The 17,970-nt window shown below is 42.2% G+C and overlaps 1 protein-coding gene across 1 annotated transcript; it reads left to right on the top strand.

Annotated features, from left to right (window-relative positions):
- The first annotated feature begins 14,324 nt into the window (after positions 1 to 14,324).
- LOC110781348 (uncharacterized) lies at positions 14,325 to 16,802 on the top strand. Its single transcript, XM_021985550.2, has one exon. It carries the CDS (start codon positions 14,325 to 14,327, stop codon positions 16,800 to 16,802), a length of 2,478 nt encoding a protein of 825 aa, XP_021841242.2.
- Positions 16,803 to 17,970: the final 1,168 nt, after the last annotated feature.

Genomic DNA, 17,970 nt, shown 5'->3' with positions numbered 1-17,970 from the left:
TGTTAGTTATGTGTAGCGAAATATATGATTGTGTGACAAACCATGCTAGAAAATCAACGACCTTAAAAATTTCCCAAACATTCATAAACCAATTGGCCAAAGAGTTACACTAAGATACGTGTTCCGCAACCCCGAACGATCGCCACAAAAATAAGGGACGCTCAGGAGGGCCCGTAACGAATCCCACAACGCTACACAACGCGTAAAGGACGTGATAAGGGAAACACGCAAAATTAAAATCGCAAAAACAAAAGTAGAAGAAAACTGAAAACGAGAACCAGCCAGGGACGCATTTTCAACGCCCCTGGCTGGGCGCCAAAATTTCTCACGCCCTGCGCTGGGCACTGAAGTTGCTGCCTGGCCTTCTGGTCAGGCACAGCGGCCTCGGTGCTCACGCATGAAGAAAATACGTAGCAAAAAAAAAAACTTTTTGTGAAAAAAAATTGCTACGAGGGCGTATGAAAAAGCACTTGATTCCAAAAGCGACTTATAAAAAAAATAACTCTTTGTGTCGTTGTTAGGCCTCCTACGACGACAATGTTCGGCTCCAAAACCGAGCACGCTAATTGAAATAATCTTGAATGTCACATGGGCAAAGTATTCAAAAAATTATGTTCGAATAAAGTCTTCAAGAAAAAAAATAATGTTCAAATAAAAAAGTAAATAAATCCGAGTCTAGACTAGGCTATGCCAAAGTACAATCCAAATCCTAAATCGCAGTTGTCTTATCCATAGAATCGGTCCTAATGCTTGGTGTCGCTCTGCAAGTTAAAAGGTTAAACCATATTGAGTCTCCCTTCCTAACATTTAAATCAATAAGCACCCATATGTAATTGTCATCCCTTGCTAAGAATCCACGACCCCAATACTCTCTCTCACCAATAAAAATAATATATTATAGTATTTGCAAAATGGAAACGGTCACATTCTGAAAATCATTCCCCCGTAGTCGCACAACCCCTAAAAGGTGTCAATACCATTGGCAAAGAAAAAAATTAATGGCCTCAAGGCTTATAATCACATTGGGTCACGACTATCATAGTCCTCTCGAGTCACTCGCTCCTTGAAATACTACCAAGTACGGACTAAAAGATTTTTCATGAATGCAACATGACCAACCATGAAAATACCCAAATCGGCATACCATAAGGCTACCATTAGGGCAAAGCAATACACACTAAGAGAGAAGCCGCACTAATGATTCTAGTCTTGCAAAAATAAAAATTCGATCTCCCCAACTAACTACCTTGCCAACATTAAGCAAAATGGCGCATGACAAATGAACACCCAAGGGTTAAAATCTAAAGTGTCAACCAACGAAAGTTATGGTCCAATTAGCCTAAGTCTGAGAGTTGCTTGGTCAAGTATTATAGGCTTACGCCATGTCATTATTTTGAGTCTAGCCACCTCCTTGTATTCATACACGGGTTATAATTAGAAAGATTAATGAAAGTTCGAGTCTAAATCACAATTTCCAATTAAATCCCAGAAACTGGAGTCTGAAAAGAAGCAAAAAAAAGTTATTTTCGATGCAATTCTTTCGTTAAATTTCAATAAGGTAAAAACAAGATTTCGAATCTACGCTATTTGCACACTTTAAGAAACGACTAAATACGCTTGCAAAGTAAGACAATTAAAAGGTCCACCCTAGGCCTATTAAAGCTATAGGTCCACTATAGGCCTACCAAACGAGGCTCACTCAGTCTCGCCTCGTGACTCAAAGACCACAACCATCTACCTTTAGCCCAAATAAAAAAATTGATTGAAGGATTTATGTTGGGGAGAAATCCCGAGCAAAAAGGAAAAAAAATAGAAAGAGAAAAGGGAGAGCGAAAAGAGCGAGCCATGAAATACTTAGCCCGTACCTCCCAAAGTGCGGAACTTACCAAAGTGAACGAAGGAAAAGAACTGAGTCAACCAATCCAAATCATGCCACAAAAGCTACATAAAGTTCTACGATGTCTACCCTTTCCAGTCCTTATGTTCTTAGACGCCTTCGCTCTGGGGCTCCTGTTCAGCTCATTTAACCCATCCATGTTATCATTGCCATAACCCAAGAAACCATTACCTCGACTCTTGTTCATGAACTTGTTGTCAAACCGCAAACCGCGCACGGCCATTGACACGTGCGTCATACCCATTATTTTTAAAGCTCAAACCTGCTCTTACACCACCATTAGCATAAGGACCATATAACTTGTTTGGATACATCCTGTTGATATACCCTTGAGCCGTCCCCATGCTATTCATTGGCCTTGGTTGATGTTTTCCTCATGCTTGACCATTACCTATACAACTTATCCCAACTCATTCAACCCATCTTTGAAGCTGTCTTGAGTCACGAATAAAAAAAGACCAATGAAAAGTACAAAAAAAAAAAAATAATAAAAAGCAAACTTTGCAAAGCGCCTTTAAAAGTTCGTCTAAAAATAAAAAGAAGCATTTAGCGCAACAAAAAAGATCCGCCCAGAAGTCATTTTCAGCGCCCAGAGCTGGGCTCCGAAATCATTAGCGCCCCAGCCTGGGCGCTGATTCTCTCTGCTCGCCAAATATTGTCCAGAAGTGCTCGTCATTTTATCCGAACATGCACGGAAAAATAACGAACACTTGGAGGGGTACAGCACGTATTCAGATATACGTACCACCAAAAAAAATACATGTACTCAAAAATAAATATAAAACAAATTTGCTGGCTGATGGTCCAAGGGAGACTGCAAACAAGAGAAAGGCTAGATAAGATTGGGGTCTGTAACACTACTACATGCTTGCTTTGTGAGGCAAAAGATGAAACTCACCCACACCTTTTCTTTGACTGTGAATACAGTAGAAGATGTCTACAGGGGGTTGAGGAATGGCTAGATATTCCTACTAGCAAAGTACATTATATGGGCCTGCTGAGGTGGGTCAAATGGAAGAGCCAGTGCAGCAAATTTCAAAAGACAGCAATACACACTGCTGTCAATGCTACTGTGTATAATCTATGGAGAGCAAGAAATGATACTCTCTGGAATCAGAAGGTTCCTACCCCTTCAACTACTATCAGATGCATTCAGAGGAGTGTGATTGACAGATTAGCTCATATAGGTGCTAAGCAATCTAGCACAAATGACCAGATTTGGTGGAAGAGCAAATGCACTATTTAGGCTTTGTTTCTTCTCTTTTCTTCCCTATGACTGTTGTCATGTTGTTTGCTCCTTAGCCTCCATGGCTTAGGACTTTGTTTGTAATCTGGTTTTTCAAGCAATGAAATCTACTCTGACTTATCAAAAAAAAATAATATATAAAACAAATTTTTGGCTTATGGCAAAGCAACAGATTAAAATAATAATAAACTTCACTTATTCTACCGTTTCAAATAATATGTTTCTATCTCAGAACATACTTATCGAATTCGGCATTCTAAGAAATCATTTTCTAGGCTAAGAACTACGCAAGACCTGATTCCAAATTAAATCTATTTAAGGCGGATACGTAGGCAATCCATGATTCGGTCCAACCAATTTGCAAAAATATTAAAGCCTATAGAAAAACAAGAATAAGAAATAGAGTCCCTTATTGAAATTTAATTACTTGCAATCCAAGTCGAAAGAAATATAGAAGTCAAAGGAAGAATCCAACTCATCAAAATGCCAAAACGAGCACACATCGAAAAATAATAAGGGCACGTACCCTTGCCAGAAGGAGCACTCACACTCCTAGGCACTTAGCCAAGACTAAAAAGACCGCTTTGCCTCAATTCAATGGGGGCTAGCGCAAGCGTCCATGACCTCTAAAATACTCGACTTGACCCTCCCTAAAGCGAACTAACTCACTTAAAGACCTTCTTTCACCACTAGACATATTCGTTCGCTTAAAGACCTTCTTTCACCGCTAGACACAAGTCATAGTCGCCGACAAGTGGTAAAGGAAGTAAGCTTGCAATAAAGAGGATTGTTCTACGGCATCACCCCATCGTTCCTTCGAACTCAGGGCACCCGTTCATGGTAATTCAAATGCTTGCTAATCCTCTTTGGAAAAAATAAGACATTGTCAATAGGACTTGGCACTTAACCGAGGCTCAAACTACTCAGACATGTGACACGGGGATCTAAAATCGAAATCTGAAAGCATTATTAATGGGAAGACATAACAGCAACTGGGGGCTAAAAATTGAAATGAAAGAGCTAGGGAAAGAACTAAGTATACCTTGACCTTTTGTGCAGACATACACCAAGTAAATCTAAGTCAATTTGAAAACGGTTTATATCCCCGCAATTCTGGAAAAGATGGCCCTAAAAGCCCAAAGCATGTGCCACACGGGCACAAGTAATATCTTGACGCCTGCACCTTGGCTTCCAGCAAATCCTTAGACAGCATTCCAAAAACCGTAACAATATTTTGATTCACTCATGTAATCCTGTACGAACCCTTCTATAAGTCAAACTTACTTAGGACACCTCAGATTGTACACAGTAGGACTCGGACTTCAAATAATTTTCAAAGACTTCTTCGAACATAATAAAGTGTCGTTGGTTTAAGCTAAGTATGCGTTTATCTCGATGTTGCAAGTGAGCCAAAAAGATTTCTAAATATGATTATGGGTAAAGAAAGGCACCTAGCTTTTAGTCAAGGCACATTTAAACATGTGACTACCTTGACCATGGCAATGTCGCACAATACGACAAGTAGCAGATCACTACTCGAACGTACCTCGCACTAAACGAGTCTGGTTCAAACTATTCATGATCCATGTCACCATGGATGCATAAAGATGTATGCAAAGCATCATAGCACCAAGCCCATCCCGTAGCTACAGTTGGAGGCTTGAGAAAGACACTCTAAAAATGCTCGTAATGACGATTTTATCGCAAATTCTCGACACTAATGCTATACACACGTCATAGGGGCACAATCCTAAGCTTTAATCGTGTAAAACAAACCTTAGAATGGCTACAACCCCTCCCAAATTCTAAAGCCCTACTTAGAATATATAAAGTCACCCCACTAACAAGGGTAACTGAAAATCGCGAGTCACCAAAACTCCGATCAAACCACTGCACATAACGCTCGCCCTATAAAGCGCCCGTTACACAGTCTACATCGTTCCAAAGCAAAAGCGAAAGAAAAAAATCAAAAAAAAACTATCAAAATTCTGCCCAGAAATCATTTTCAACGCCCAGAGCTGGGCGCCGATATCTTTAACGCCCCAGCCTGGGAGCTGAATCTTTCTGCTAGCCATGTTTTGCCCAGATATAAAAATAAGAAAGAAACACCTATGAATCCTCGCATCGAACGAAGTAATAAGCCGTGCAAACCCACGCAGAAGGTGCTACACTTGTTCGAGCACCTGAACGAGGCGTGATGAAGTACTCCAATGCAAAAAATAATAATGATATCCCAACACCTGGAGAAATGTTCTATTACATGCGGTTAGGCCACACAAGCCTACGTCGCACCATAAGTTCAATTATCCCACGGCACAAGTCTAAAAAAGAGAGTAAGGCATATTGCACTAATGCGGGCACGACCAAAGAGCATGTGTAAAAGAGGCAAAGACTACTTATCGCCCAAATTCAAAATGCAAGCCACACGACTTCTACATTAAGGATTGAAGGTAGCAAAACATTACCTACCACGGAAGGGATAGCTCGCACCCACACGAGCAGGAACCCCAAGGCATCTTTTTCGAAAGAACCTGCAAAAATCGTACGCCAAAAGGAAGCATCCCAACATGCATACTTGGGGGCTCCAAGCTACGAAACAACCATAGCAAAATAAAAAATCTCGAAGCAAATGTTTGAACAATCGAAAGGGCACGATGTTTGAGCCAACTTCATGAATGGGCCTGAACCCTATCAAGCTTCTAAGCAAACTATTCAAAGTCAGTCATTGCTCAAAGAAAAAAAAATGATTCAAACAAACTGATTAATGGACCGCACACAACGGCCATTCTATGAACGCTCGTTCGCACATACATATCATCTTTTCTAAGTATCGAACATTTACGAACGCGTTCAAAAAAAAAAGGAAAACGAACGAACAAGAGGCCAACTGTGTCATCAAGAAACCTCGCCAGAAATTATTATCAGCGCTGGGCGCCGAAATCTTTAACGCCCAGGCATGGGCGCCGAAAATGATCCCAGACCCAAAAAGGCCCCTGACTTCTATAGGGCCCTGCCATATCTGTTCGACTCGAAAATTGCCGATTTCCTTACTGAAAGTCGCACCTCACGACTTTGTCAAGAGTAGCACACCACTACGAAGATCGCTCGCACTTACGAGCATGATCCCAAACACAATCAAGGACATTTCAAAATACGTATCCCCAAAGAACCTCTTTGACAAGAACTGACCGCCAAGCACGAGTGCTTGGTGGCTCGAAAGAAAGAATATATATCTTAAAAGAAAGTATGCAAGGTTAAAACAATATTCCCAGACTACGCTGTACAAAGTCCCGTGTTTGGATGTCTCAAAAAAATAAAACCGGTTTACGACCTCAAGACAAAGGTCGCCGTTGATACCTATACGTAGTCCCCTAATCAAGGACCCAAGTAATGGAAAAATTGAGCCGTAAAGACTAGCTCAAAACCATGAAAGATGATGACCACGAGACAATGGTCCGTCTAAGCACGTTGTCAACCCACATTCAGGTTGCAACTAAATCCGAGCATCCCTCGAAAGAATTCGCTCTTACAAGAATGAACAAAAAGAAATTCTTAAAAGAAATCACGATGAACAAAAGAAATAGGGACTTGCCCACCTCAATCAGGCAAGATCGCGCCACGAACCACGTGAATCCCAAATCAAAAAGGACGAATTCAGGTTCGCTCACCTCCAGCGAGCGGGGCATCCACCCTTAGCGGACAGGGCTCGTCCACCTTCAGCGGGCGGGGTCTGTGTCACTAGCCGCGCAGATCCTCAGTATTCGAAAAATAGAATCTTCAAAAACAAAATAAAATAGGCTCGCCATCTTCAGCCGGCGGGGTCTACGTCACAAACCGCGTAGGTCCTTATTTTCAAAAAGCAAAAACAAATTTCAAAATAGATTCGTCCACTTCTATCGGACGGGGTGTCCACCCTTAGCGGACAGGTTCGCCATCTTTAGCCGGCGGGGTCTACGTCACAAGCCGCGTAGGTCCTTATTTTCAAACTTCAAAAACAGATTCGTCCTCTTCTATTGGACGGGGTTTCCCCCCTTAGCGGACAGGCTCGCCATCTTTAGCCGGCGGGGTCTACGTCACAAGCCGCGTAGGTCCTTATTTTCAAAAAAAAAAAAGCAAACAAACTTCAAAACAGATTCGTCCACTTCTTTCGGACGGGGCGTCCACCCTTAGCGTACAGGCTCGCCATCTTTAGCCGGCGGGGTCTGCGCCACTAACCGCGCAGGTCCTTAGTCACTACAGCGATAACTTTTTCTGGTTTTCCCTTTCACAAAAAATTAAAGGATTGGTTTTCCTTTTTTTTCCAAAAAAGAGCGATGTGCTGGATTTTCCTTCTTTTTACGTCCCATAAAAACAAGGGGGTTTTCTCGTTTAGCTAGCCCTGGAAATGAGAATATTTAAAAACATTTTTACCTCGTGGTTGGGCTTGGCCAGGCCCAATTACACTTTATAGCTCTGATTTCGAAAACATCTGTAGCTACTCCCAATGACAAAGTGAGGGAGTTTCCTACGCCTCTTTAGATACTTCCAATGACAAAGTGAGGGAGTATTCTATACTATCCGTTGACAAATCCCAATGACACGTGAGGGATATGTCGACACTTCAAGTGATGACCCTTAAGTCAAATGTTATCACTCGGGGGCTCGTGAGACCCTCGCCAAAACAAGTCACCACGGCTTGTGTGACGCACTCCGTCTAATACTTTGACCATCGTCTTACTCCAAGACTCAGTCAAAGTGGGGGCTAACTGTAGACACCTACTTTTGTTCCCATTCCCGAAAGGGAAGGTTCGATGATGAAAGCATAAATCTCCACCCGAAACCTACTATTTATAGAAACCTGCTATTTATGGAAACCTGCTAAAAATAGTAACTGCCGTAATGGGTAGTTGTTAAAACTGGCAAGTCATAAAAGATAGAAACCTGTCAGAATTAGGTGTTGCACTCCAACATAAATCCTAAATGAGATAGAAATTGCGAGAGAATCCTATGCCTAATACGATTCGAAAATAAGAGTTACATATTAATTAAAATCCTGACGAGCCTAGAGTTCGTAACTGGCCCAGACGCATCCCGTTACAAGGTTAATACGCACTAAAAGACTCAATTAAATCTCAAATACTCCGGATTCTAGGAATCCGAATTTGACTAAGAAAACAGCCCAGACCGTATTTTCAACGCCTGGTTCTGGGCGCCGAAATCTTCGGCGCCCAGGCCTGGGCGCTGAAAATACCCGGTACGTGTTTTTTCCTAATTCCTCGTGGATTAGAGTTCTGCGCGCAATTCTATCTTTCCACGAAATCTTTTCTATAAATAGAGCCTTAAGTTCGACGTGAAAAACACAACAACACAATTATTATTCTGAGTATTGACTCTGAACCCCTAAGCCTAAGCCTCACGCTGCAAAACCGATCACGCGTTCTATCGCAATCGATCCATAAATCGAACAGAACGTATTCCGTCCCATAATTTGAGATTCGTTAAATATAAGGAGAAATAGTAAAGTCAAAGTGGTTAGTTTTCTGAGAACTGTGACGCACCTCTCAAGGGTGCGTCGTAATGTGTCCCTTTTCTATTATTTAATTGCTTTCCTCGCCCTTTTATGAACTGTTAAACTAACTAAATCTGATTGTTCGATCACGCCTAATAAATATGATATTTTTAGGAAATTGGATTATCATGCTAGGTCCCTTAAAACAATCTAAATCAGATAATCGCGCTCGATCTAGTACTATATGTTGCATATTGTTAAAATCAACTCATATTAGTTTAATAGTTAACGCATGTCCCTTCAAATATTTATGCTGAGCTAGTAAGGATATCCTGCCTCTGGAGTTATCGAAGAGCGAGTACTCCTCTCGGTAGTTACAGTCCCCCGAACCCTCAATCTCTACCCTGCGGGTGTACGTTGAGCGATCCCCACCACCAGGGATCACAAGGGAACCTACGGCCGTCGTGGTCAAACATAATTGCACTCCCTTTATGTCACGATAACCGGGTTTTGTCAGTTTTTCTCATTGTCGTTAAAAACTGAATGGCGACTCCTATATTACTAGTCAATTGGGTGTAAACTCACAGGAAATCCAATTACACTTGATTTGACAAAAAGAAGCGTCACACCCACGAGGGACGAGGTCACGCATTAGCCTCGTGCTTTTTCGACCCCCTCACAGTGGGCCGCCTCTTTGTAAGTATGTTTGGTGCTCTTTTAGTGTTAGGAATAAGGTTTTTAGGAGAAATATTACGCCTTTATTAATTCGGAAAGTAAGGAAAATACACTGAAATTAAGTTAACATATATTCTAAGGGTTCTTAGGACCATCTAAAGCCTTTATTTTTTTCTACCAATTTAAAGAACTACTAGGCGCTTTTTACTATGGTGCTCTATATGGCTCAAGCCTTGGGTTTAGTCTCGTAAAACTTTGGTCCTTCACCGGTACTCATCTTGAATTCTATTCCTTTTGCGTTGACCCACTGATATGTCTTCACCCATCCGTTCTCGATCTCTTCCAGTGTTGATGCAGGAGAGATTAACCGGGTTGGATCGAAACCTTCATCTTGTAAAGCTAGGGTAGTCATCACAGTCTCATCCTCCATAGGCCTCGATTCGTTAAACAATGTCCATAGAGCCTGGTTGTCCAATATTTCAGCTGTTTTGGTCTTGGTGAGGTGGGGTGCCTCATCCAAGGTGTGGCAGTCATGGAAAATTTCGAATCCGGGTTTTAGCAAGCCATCCTGAACGAAGGGTTCAGGGAAATCACAGCATGGGTGTTCTTCTCCTTCCCGAATGAACATCCCGTTAAGGGTCCTTTGATATGGGGGCGCGGATTTCTAGTATTACCCCGTTATGGTTAAGTTTAACCATTTGGTGCAAGGTAGAAGCCACACCTCCCAAGTCATGGAGCCAAGGTCTCCCCAAGAGGAGGCTGAAAGTGGGCTTGATGTCGATTATTTGAAACTCTGTGGTGCGTGCCACAGGCCCGGTTTGTATGGTAAGGTGGATTTTTCCCAAAACAGGCCTTCGAGAGTTATCATAGGCTCGTACCCCTTGCGTGGAGGTTTGGAAGTCATCGTTTCCTAGCCCCAAGCAATGGGCGGTTTGCAATGGGCAAACGTTAACCGCTGAACCGTTATCTACGAGCGCTAGGGGGATGTTTTGTCCTTTGCATCCGACTACTAGACCGCCCTTCTTTCCCTTGCATGCACCAATAATCTACCAATTATTCAGTCCTTATTAATTCTAATCAAGTTGTTTTAACCTTAAGGATTTGTAGACCTAATCAAGAGTTTATGACTAAAAAGCGCTCCCACTTAGACCAATAAATTCATATGCTTTACTAATTTTAAACATAAAATTGTATTTCTAGTCTAACCGGAAACATACAAATTTAATTAAAATTTAAAGCTCATATAAATTTATAATTGAATCCAAAAATTTAATTTAATTTCAGTCGCATTTAAATTAATTCATGATTTTAATTTTAGTAAAATAATTAGAATAAATTCCATTTATTATAATTATAATATTCAAAATTAAAATCCAAGAAATTAATTCAAATTATTAATTTTAAATTTAATTAAAATTACGTGAACTGAAATTTTCAAATTAAACATTCAAAACGATCTAATCGAAACGCAAACACCCTACGCGTTGCACGCCCATGGGCCGTACGCACACAGCCATTGCTGGCCATGTGCGCGCAGCCCATGCGCTCGTCGCATAGCTGCTGCTGTCCTATCGCAAGCCTCCGCACAGCGCCCCATCGCACGCGAGCTATCGCTCGCAGTGCGCGCGCGAGATCGCTCGCTGGGCGCGCTGGCTCGCTCGCTGTGCGCGCGAGCCATCGCTCGCTGGGGCGCGACATCGCTCGCTGGGCGAGCGACATCGCGCGCTGCGCGCGCGAGCCATCGCTCGCTGGCGCGAGCCATCGCTCGCTGGTGCGCGACATCGCTCGCTGGGCGAGCGACATCGCGCGCTGCGCGCGCGAGCAGTGCTGGGCGCAGCGCTCGTGGCACGCGAGCTTGCGCTCGCTGCGCGCGAGGCTGCGCGCACTTGTGCGAGGCAGCGCGCGTTGTGGCGCAGCTCGCTTGCTGCCCACACGCGACTGCCTTGGCTCGCCCTTCGCCCATGCCCATTCGTTCATTGCTCGTGGCACACGACACAAGGCAGGGCTGCTGCCTTGTGCTCGTGCACTACGCCCTTGCTCATTGCATTCGTGCCGCACGGGCGACGAGCTCCCTTGCTCGTCGTCGCATGCCCGCATTATACAACACCCTTTAAGGGTAACACGAAGCGTCCATTGCTTCGTGCGTGCAAGTTATTTGAACGAATCGCATAAAAATTTAAAATTTATATTTAAAATTAATGACAAATTAATAAATATTATTAATTTCATAATTTTAGGGCGAAAAATCGAAAATTTATTATCCAATTGATTTCCGATTGATATGGATTCAAGTCTAGGTCATAAAAATTTAAAATTTATCGTAAATTTACAATTTTTATGGTGGTTTTTAATCATAGGTTTCTAATTAAATTACAATTAATTATGAAAATCAAATTAATTCTAAATTATTCTAATTTTCAACAAATTAATCATAATTACAAATTAGATTGCATAATTAACAAGACTAGGCATTCAAACTTGTTAAACATATGCAGTAGGTCAATCAAAAATTCAAGATTTATCAACAAGAATCGCAAATATTTAATTTAACATCTTAAATTTACGAAATTTTGCATTCGAAAAACTAAAACCTTCGAAAAGTCATAGTTAGGCTTCGAATTTGAGAATTCTGGGTTCGGCAGAAAAATACTATTTTTGTCAAAATTTTAGAATGCCTTTTACATGCGGAATTGACACAAAAATCACTCAATTCGGATGAGTAACGAAGAAACTGCCGAAAAACTGCGTACGTATAATTAAATAAACGCAATTTGCAATTAATTAACAATTACGAAAATTAATCACCCCTTTTAATTCTTGCAAATTTGTAATATTTAACCATGTTCATGCAATTTAGATTATGAAAATAATAAGGGGCTCGTGATACCACTGTTAGGTTATGATACATATGACATTTACATAAATCATGCGGAAACAACCATTAACCCAGGAATCATATTATTTACACATAATCATATAGCATAATTAGATGCATACTCTTTGTTGCGTGCCCTCCCTAGCTGCGCCCGAACCGAACAAGAACAAGTCTTTTAGGACTCCAAATGTCGTCCCTCCGTAGATAGTCCACAGCACGTCCGGATCCGCCTTAAGATTGACCAACTAGAATCGCCCTTAAGGTACTAGAAAATTCGGCACTTTTATGAGCAAGATGTGTTTTAATTTTCTCTCAAAAAACTCACTTTTGAATACTTTGAAACTTGTATATAAATTATGACCCCTAGGCCTTTATTTATAGAGTTATGGAAAAGGAATCGTAATCCTAGTAGGATGCGAATTAATTGGAATTAGAATCCTACATGAATTCTATTTAATTAATTTATCCAATTAGGAATAGACATTTAATCATACACTGACTCTTGCAGATTCAGGAATCACGCATGAGCACAAACTCACACACACACGGCAGCCACAAGGGCTGCCCATGCGTGCGAGCAGCAGCCCGCGCAGCACGGCCCACGCAGCCGTGGCCCTTGGCGCGCGCTGGGCCTGCCTTGCGGTAGGCCTGGGCGCTGCCTTGGCTGGGCTTGTGGCGCGCACGCTTGCTGGGCGATGGCCCCGGCTTCGTGCTGGGCCTTCGTCCGGCAAGCCTCGTCCGATGCTAATTCGTACGATACGCTTCCGATTAAATTTCCATTTCCGGAATCTATTTCCGATACGAACAATATTTAATATTTCCGATTCCGGAATTAATTTCCGTTTCGAACAAATATTTAATATTTCCGTTTCCGGAATTATTTTCCGATTCCGGCAATATTTCCGATTCTGACAATATTTCCGTTTCCGGCAATATTTCCGATTCTGGTAATATTTCCATTTCCAATAATATTTTCCGATACGTACCATGTTTCCGTTTCCGGCAACATCTACGACTTGGATAATATTCATATTTCCGATACGATCCATATTTCCGTTTCCGGCAATATCATCGTTTCCGGAGTATTCATTTCTTGCCTGTGACGATCTTAGCTCCCACTGAAACCAAGATCCGTCGGTTCCGAATATTCATAGATGGAGTATTTAATGCCATTAAATACTTGATCCGTTTACGTACTATTTGTGTGACCCTACGGGTTCAGTCAAGAGTAAGCTGTGGATTAATATCATTAATTCCACTTGAACTGAAGCGGCCTCTAGCTAGGCATTCAGCTCACTTGATCTCACTGAATTATTAACTTGTTAATTAATACTGAACCGCATTTATTAGACTTAACATAGAATGCATACTTGGACCAAGGGCATTATTACCTTCAAAAATCTCGATATGGAGAAAAGTGAACACCTCATCTTCACAGTATATAACTGCAGAAGAGGTTGAAGAAAGTAAAGTTGAAAGTGATGGTCGGCCAGAGAAGACTTCGGTTTTTGATCGACTGCGTCCGCCTGCAACTAGGAACCAGTCATCTGTGTTTGACAGGCTTGGTGAACATGATAGTGTGAGGAAGATATCATCAAGTCCTCAGACAAAGAGGAAAGGATCCGTCTTTAGTGGTGTCGGCGCGTCATCCATGCTTGACGATCAACCAAGACGTTTGGCACTTAGCCGCATCAGGAAGAGAAATGATGATGCAAGAAAAAATGATGACACAAGGGAAAGTGATGTCGCAAGAAGTGTGGTTCCCTCTCGCATGAAACGTACTCAAGACATAGACATCACCGAACAACAACCTCTTAAAGCAAGGGTTCGTACTGTGGTGTTTACCAATCAGGAGAAGTCATCTGATAATTTTGCGGAGGACGACCGAGAGTTTGTTTCCTCTAATCATGTGACAGCGCAAGAAGTCTCAAATTCTGACGAAGAAATAGAGACCGAGGTGGCTCCCAAAATACTTGAAGATGTGGGGCAGACGAGTGTTGACGAACTATAAGAGTTAAACCTTGGAACTCTTGAAGAACCACGTCCTGTGTATGTTAGCTCTCTTCTCACTCAAGAGGAAGAACATGAGTATGTTGAATTACTATCAGAATTTAAAGACGTCTTTGCTTGGAGCTATAAATAAATGCCTGGTCTAGACCCGAGAATCGCTGTCCATCGCTTGGCGATAAAAAAGGGTGGTAGTCTAAAGAAACAATCTCAAAGACGTTTCAGATCGGAGTTGATCCCCGAAATTGAATCTGAGGTAAACAAACTTATAGGTGCAGAATTTATTCGTGAAGTCAAATATCCCACATGGATAACAAATGTAGTCCCTGTGAGAAAGAAAAATGGACAATTACGGATTTGTGTGAACTTTCGTGACGTGAATGAAGCATGCCCGAAAGACGATTTCCCGCTACCAGTCACGGAAATAATGATAGATGCTACGACTGGTCATGAAGCATTGTCTTTCATGGACTGTATAGCCGGATACAATCAAATCCGCATGGCTCCCGGAGATCAAGAAGCAACAGCGTTCCGCACACCGAAAGGGATATTTTGCTATAAAGTCATGCCCTTTGGATTGAAGAACGCAGGAGCCACATATCAACGTGCGATGCAGAAAATTTTTGAAGACATGATGCACAAGATAGTGGAATGCTACGTTGATGACTTAGTAGTCAAGTCCAAAAAGAGGGAGAGTCATTTGTCCGATCTCCGCAAAGTCTTTGAAAGATTACGAAAATGTCAACTAAAAATGAATCCCCTTAAATGCGCATTCGGTGTCACATCTGGAAAATTTCTAGGTTTCATTGTCATGCATAGGGGTATCGAAATTGATCAGACAAAGATTAAGGCAATCCAAGAGATGCCCGAACCTCGAAAACTTAAAGAACTTCGTGGCCTTCAAGGGCGTTTGGCATACATTGGAAGGTTCATCTCCAACCTTGCTGGAAGACGTCACCCATTCAGCCATCTCATGAAAAAGGATACTCCATTTAATTGGGATGACTTGTGTCGAAAGGCATTCGAAAGCATAAAAAAGTATTTGTCTTCTCCACCAGTGTTGGGGGCACCAATCAAAGGAAAACCTCTTATCCTTTACATTGCTGCACAAGAGCGGTCGTTGGGGGCAATGTGCGCTCAAGAAATAGAGGATCGCAAAGAGACGACTCTTTACTACTTGAGTCGGACGTTGGTGGGTGCTGAATTGAACTACTCACCCATTGAAAAAATTTGTCTTGCTTTGGTTTTTGCCATCCAAAAGTTAAAGCATTACATGCAGGCTCATACAGTCTATATCATCTCAAAAGCTGACCCAATCAAGTATATCCTTTCAAGACCAGTTCTCTCAGGACGACTTGCTAAATGGGTTGTACTCATCAAACAGTATGACATTGTGTTCGTGCCGCAAAAATCTGTGAAAGGTCAAGCAATAGCAAATTTCTTTGCAGATCATCCAGTGCCACCTAAATGGGAGCTTTCTGTTGATTTTCCTGGGGAGGATGTGTTCTATATTGACGTACTCCCACCTTGGGAAATGTATTTTGACGGGGCTGCTCGTCAAGATGGCGCTGGAGCTGGAGTTGTCTTTTTGTCTCCAGAAAAGCATGTTCTGACTTACTCGTTTGTGTTAACTCAGTTATACTCAAATAATATGGCCGAATACCAAGCCCTCATTCTAGGCCTCCAAATGGCCGTGGGACTTGGATTAAAGGACTTGGATATTTATGGAGACTCACAACTAGTGATAAGCCAACTCTTAGGAGAATACGAAGTCAAGAAAGAGGATCTAATTCCTCATCACAGACATGCAACAAAATTGCTTGAGAAGCTTGACACTGTTAAGTTAAATCATGTTCCAAGGAGTGCCAACAAAATGGCTGACGCACTTGCAGGGCTTGCAGCCACTTTGGCACTAGGGGCAGAAGAAACCATGTCAGTACGTGTTTGTAACCGTTGGGTCGTTGCGCCAGACATAGACGAAATTGAAGATGAGGAATATGAGGAAGTCGACATGATCACTGTTCATCAAATTGACCAAGAAGATTGGCGTCAACCAATTGTCGACTATCTAAGTCATCAAAAATTGCCTAGTGACCCAAGGCATAGAATGGAGATTCGTCGTCGAGCCCCTCGATTTATACTTTTTAATGGAACTTTGTTTCGACTATCTTTCAATGACTCATGGTCGAGATGCATCGGAGACGAGGAAACAATGAAAGCCATGGAAGAGGCTCACGCTGGAATTTGTGGTGCACATCAATCAGGTCCTAAGTTGTATGATTGCCTTAAAATAATGGGCTATTATTGGCCAACAATGGTGCAAGATAGCATGGACTACGTGAAGAAATGTGAAGCTTGTCAGTTTCATGCTAATTTCATCCACCAACCTCCAGAACCCTTGCACCCTACGGTCTCGTCTTGGCCTTTTGAAGCATGGGGACTTGACGTTGTTGGTCCAATTACACCAAAGTCGTCTGCGGGTCAGGCATATATCTTAGCAGCAACTGATTATTTCTCTAAGTGGGCGGAGGCCGTCCCTCTCCGCGAGGCCAAGAAAGAAAATGTCGTCGACTTCATTCGTACCCACATCATTTACAGGTACGGTATACCTTGACAGATCATCACTGACAATGGGAAGCCATTCTTCAAAACATTGATGACAAGTCTTTGTGAGAAGTTTAAATTCACGCAACATAAGTCGTCCATGTACAACGCTCCTGCAAATGGCCTAGCGGAAGCCTTCAATAAAACACTTTGTAAATTATTGAGCAAAGTTGTTTCAAAATCGAAACGCGACTGGCATGAAAGGATAGGGGAAGCTCTTTGGGCTTACAGGACGTCATACAAAACAGCAACACAGTCAACCCCATATGCTTTGGTGTATGGTGTCGAATCTATTTTGCCTTTGGAACTTCAAATTCCATCATTGCGAGTAGCTATTCAAGAAGGGTTGGCTAATGATGATAATGACAAACTTCGTCTAGCAGAGTTAGAGGCACTTGACGAGAAAAGACTGCAGGCACAACAGAAATCGGAATGCTATCAGGCTCGTCTGTCACGCGCATTCAACAAGAAAGTTCGACCTCGCTCTTTTCAAGTGGGGCACATAGTTCTAGCAGTGAGACGACCTATCATTACTTCATGTAAGACTGGAAGTAAATTCACTTCAAAATGGGATGGTCCATATGTTGTGCAAGAGGTATACACTAATGGGGCATACAAAATCGTTGACGCGGAAGGACTACGAGTGGGGCCTATCAACGGCAAGTTTCTAAAGCGGTACTACTCATGAAAATTGAAATCTTTGTAAACTCCTAAGTAAGAGGATAAACTGCTCACTCAAAAAAAAAATGTTTGTTGAACTACGTTGGCTTGATCTTGCAAGGTAATTTATCAATTATTTTGCAAGTACGTAGGCAGCTTGAGTAAAAAAAAAAAAACTATTCAAGTGCAGCCACACCAAAAAAAATCACAAACATTGCTACACTCCTGGCCCGCAAGAGTCTAAACTGTGAACGGAAAAACTACCTCTACTTAGATAAGGACAGAGACCGACGGCCGCGAGAAAAACCATGTTGGTAAATTGACCCACATGGGGAAGCCAAGTATTGGGAACCCATGCGTGACTCTTTGACGACAGCCGATACATTTCGGCCTGAAACAAAGGCTTTATGAGCCTCCAATCCCTCGACAAAAGACGAGGTTAGGCGTCACCTCTAGACAAATAACGGGGACAACAATTCCACCGGGAAAGACGCCCTGAAAGGGAGTGGTCCTTCATT

This window comes from Spinacia oleracea, unplaced genomic scaffold (assembly GCF_020520425.1).
Source record: "Spinacia oleracea cultivar Varoflay unplaced genomic scaffold, BTI_SOV_V1 SOVchr0_002, whole genome shotgun sequence".
NCBI classification, from domain to species: domain Eukaryota; kingdom Viridiplantae; phylum Streptophyta; class Magnoliopsida; order Caryophyllales; family Amaranthaceae; genus Spinacia; species Spinacia oleracea.
The sequence above is the reverse complement of the archived record's forward strand: the minus strand, read 5'-3'. Positions and strand labels throughout refer to the sequence as shown.

Coding starts and splice junctions, on each gene's coding strand:
- LOC110781348 (XM_021985550.2), top strand. CDS start 14,325: ATGCCTGGTCTAGACCCGAGAATCGCTGTCCATCGCTTGGCGATAAAA.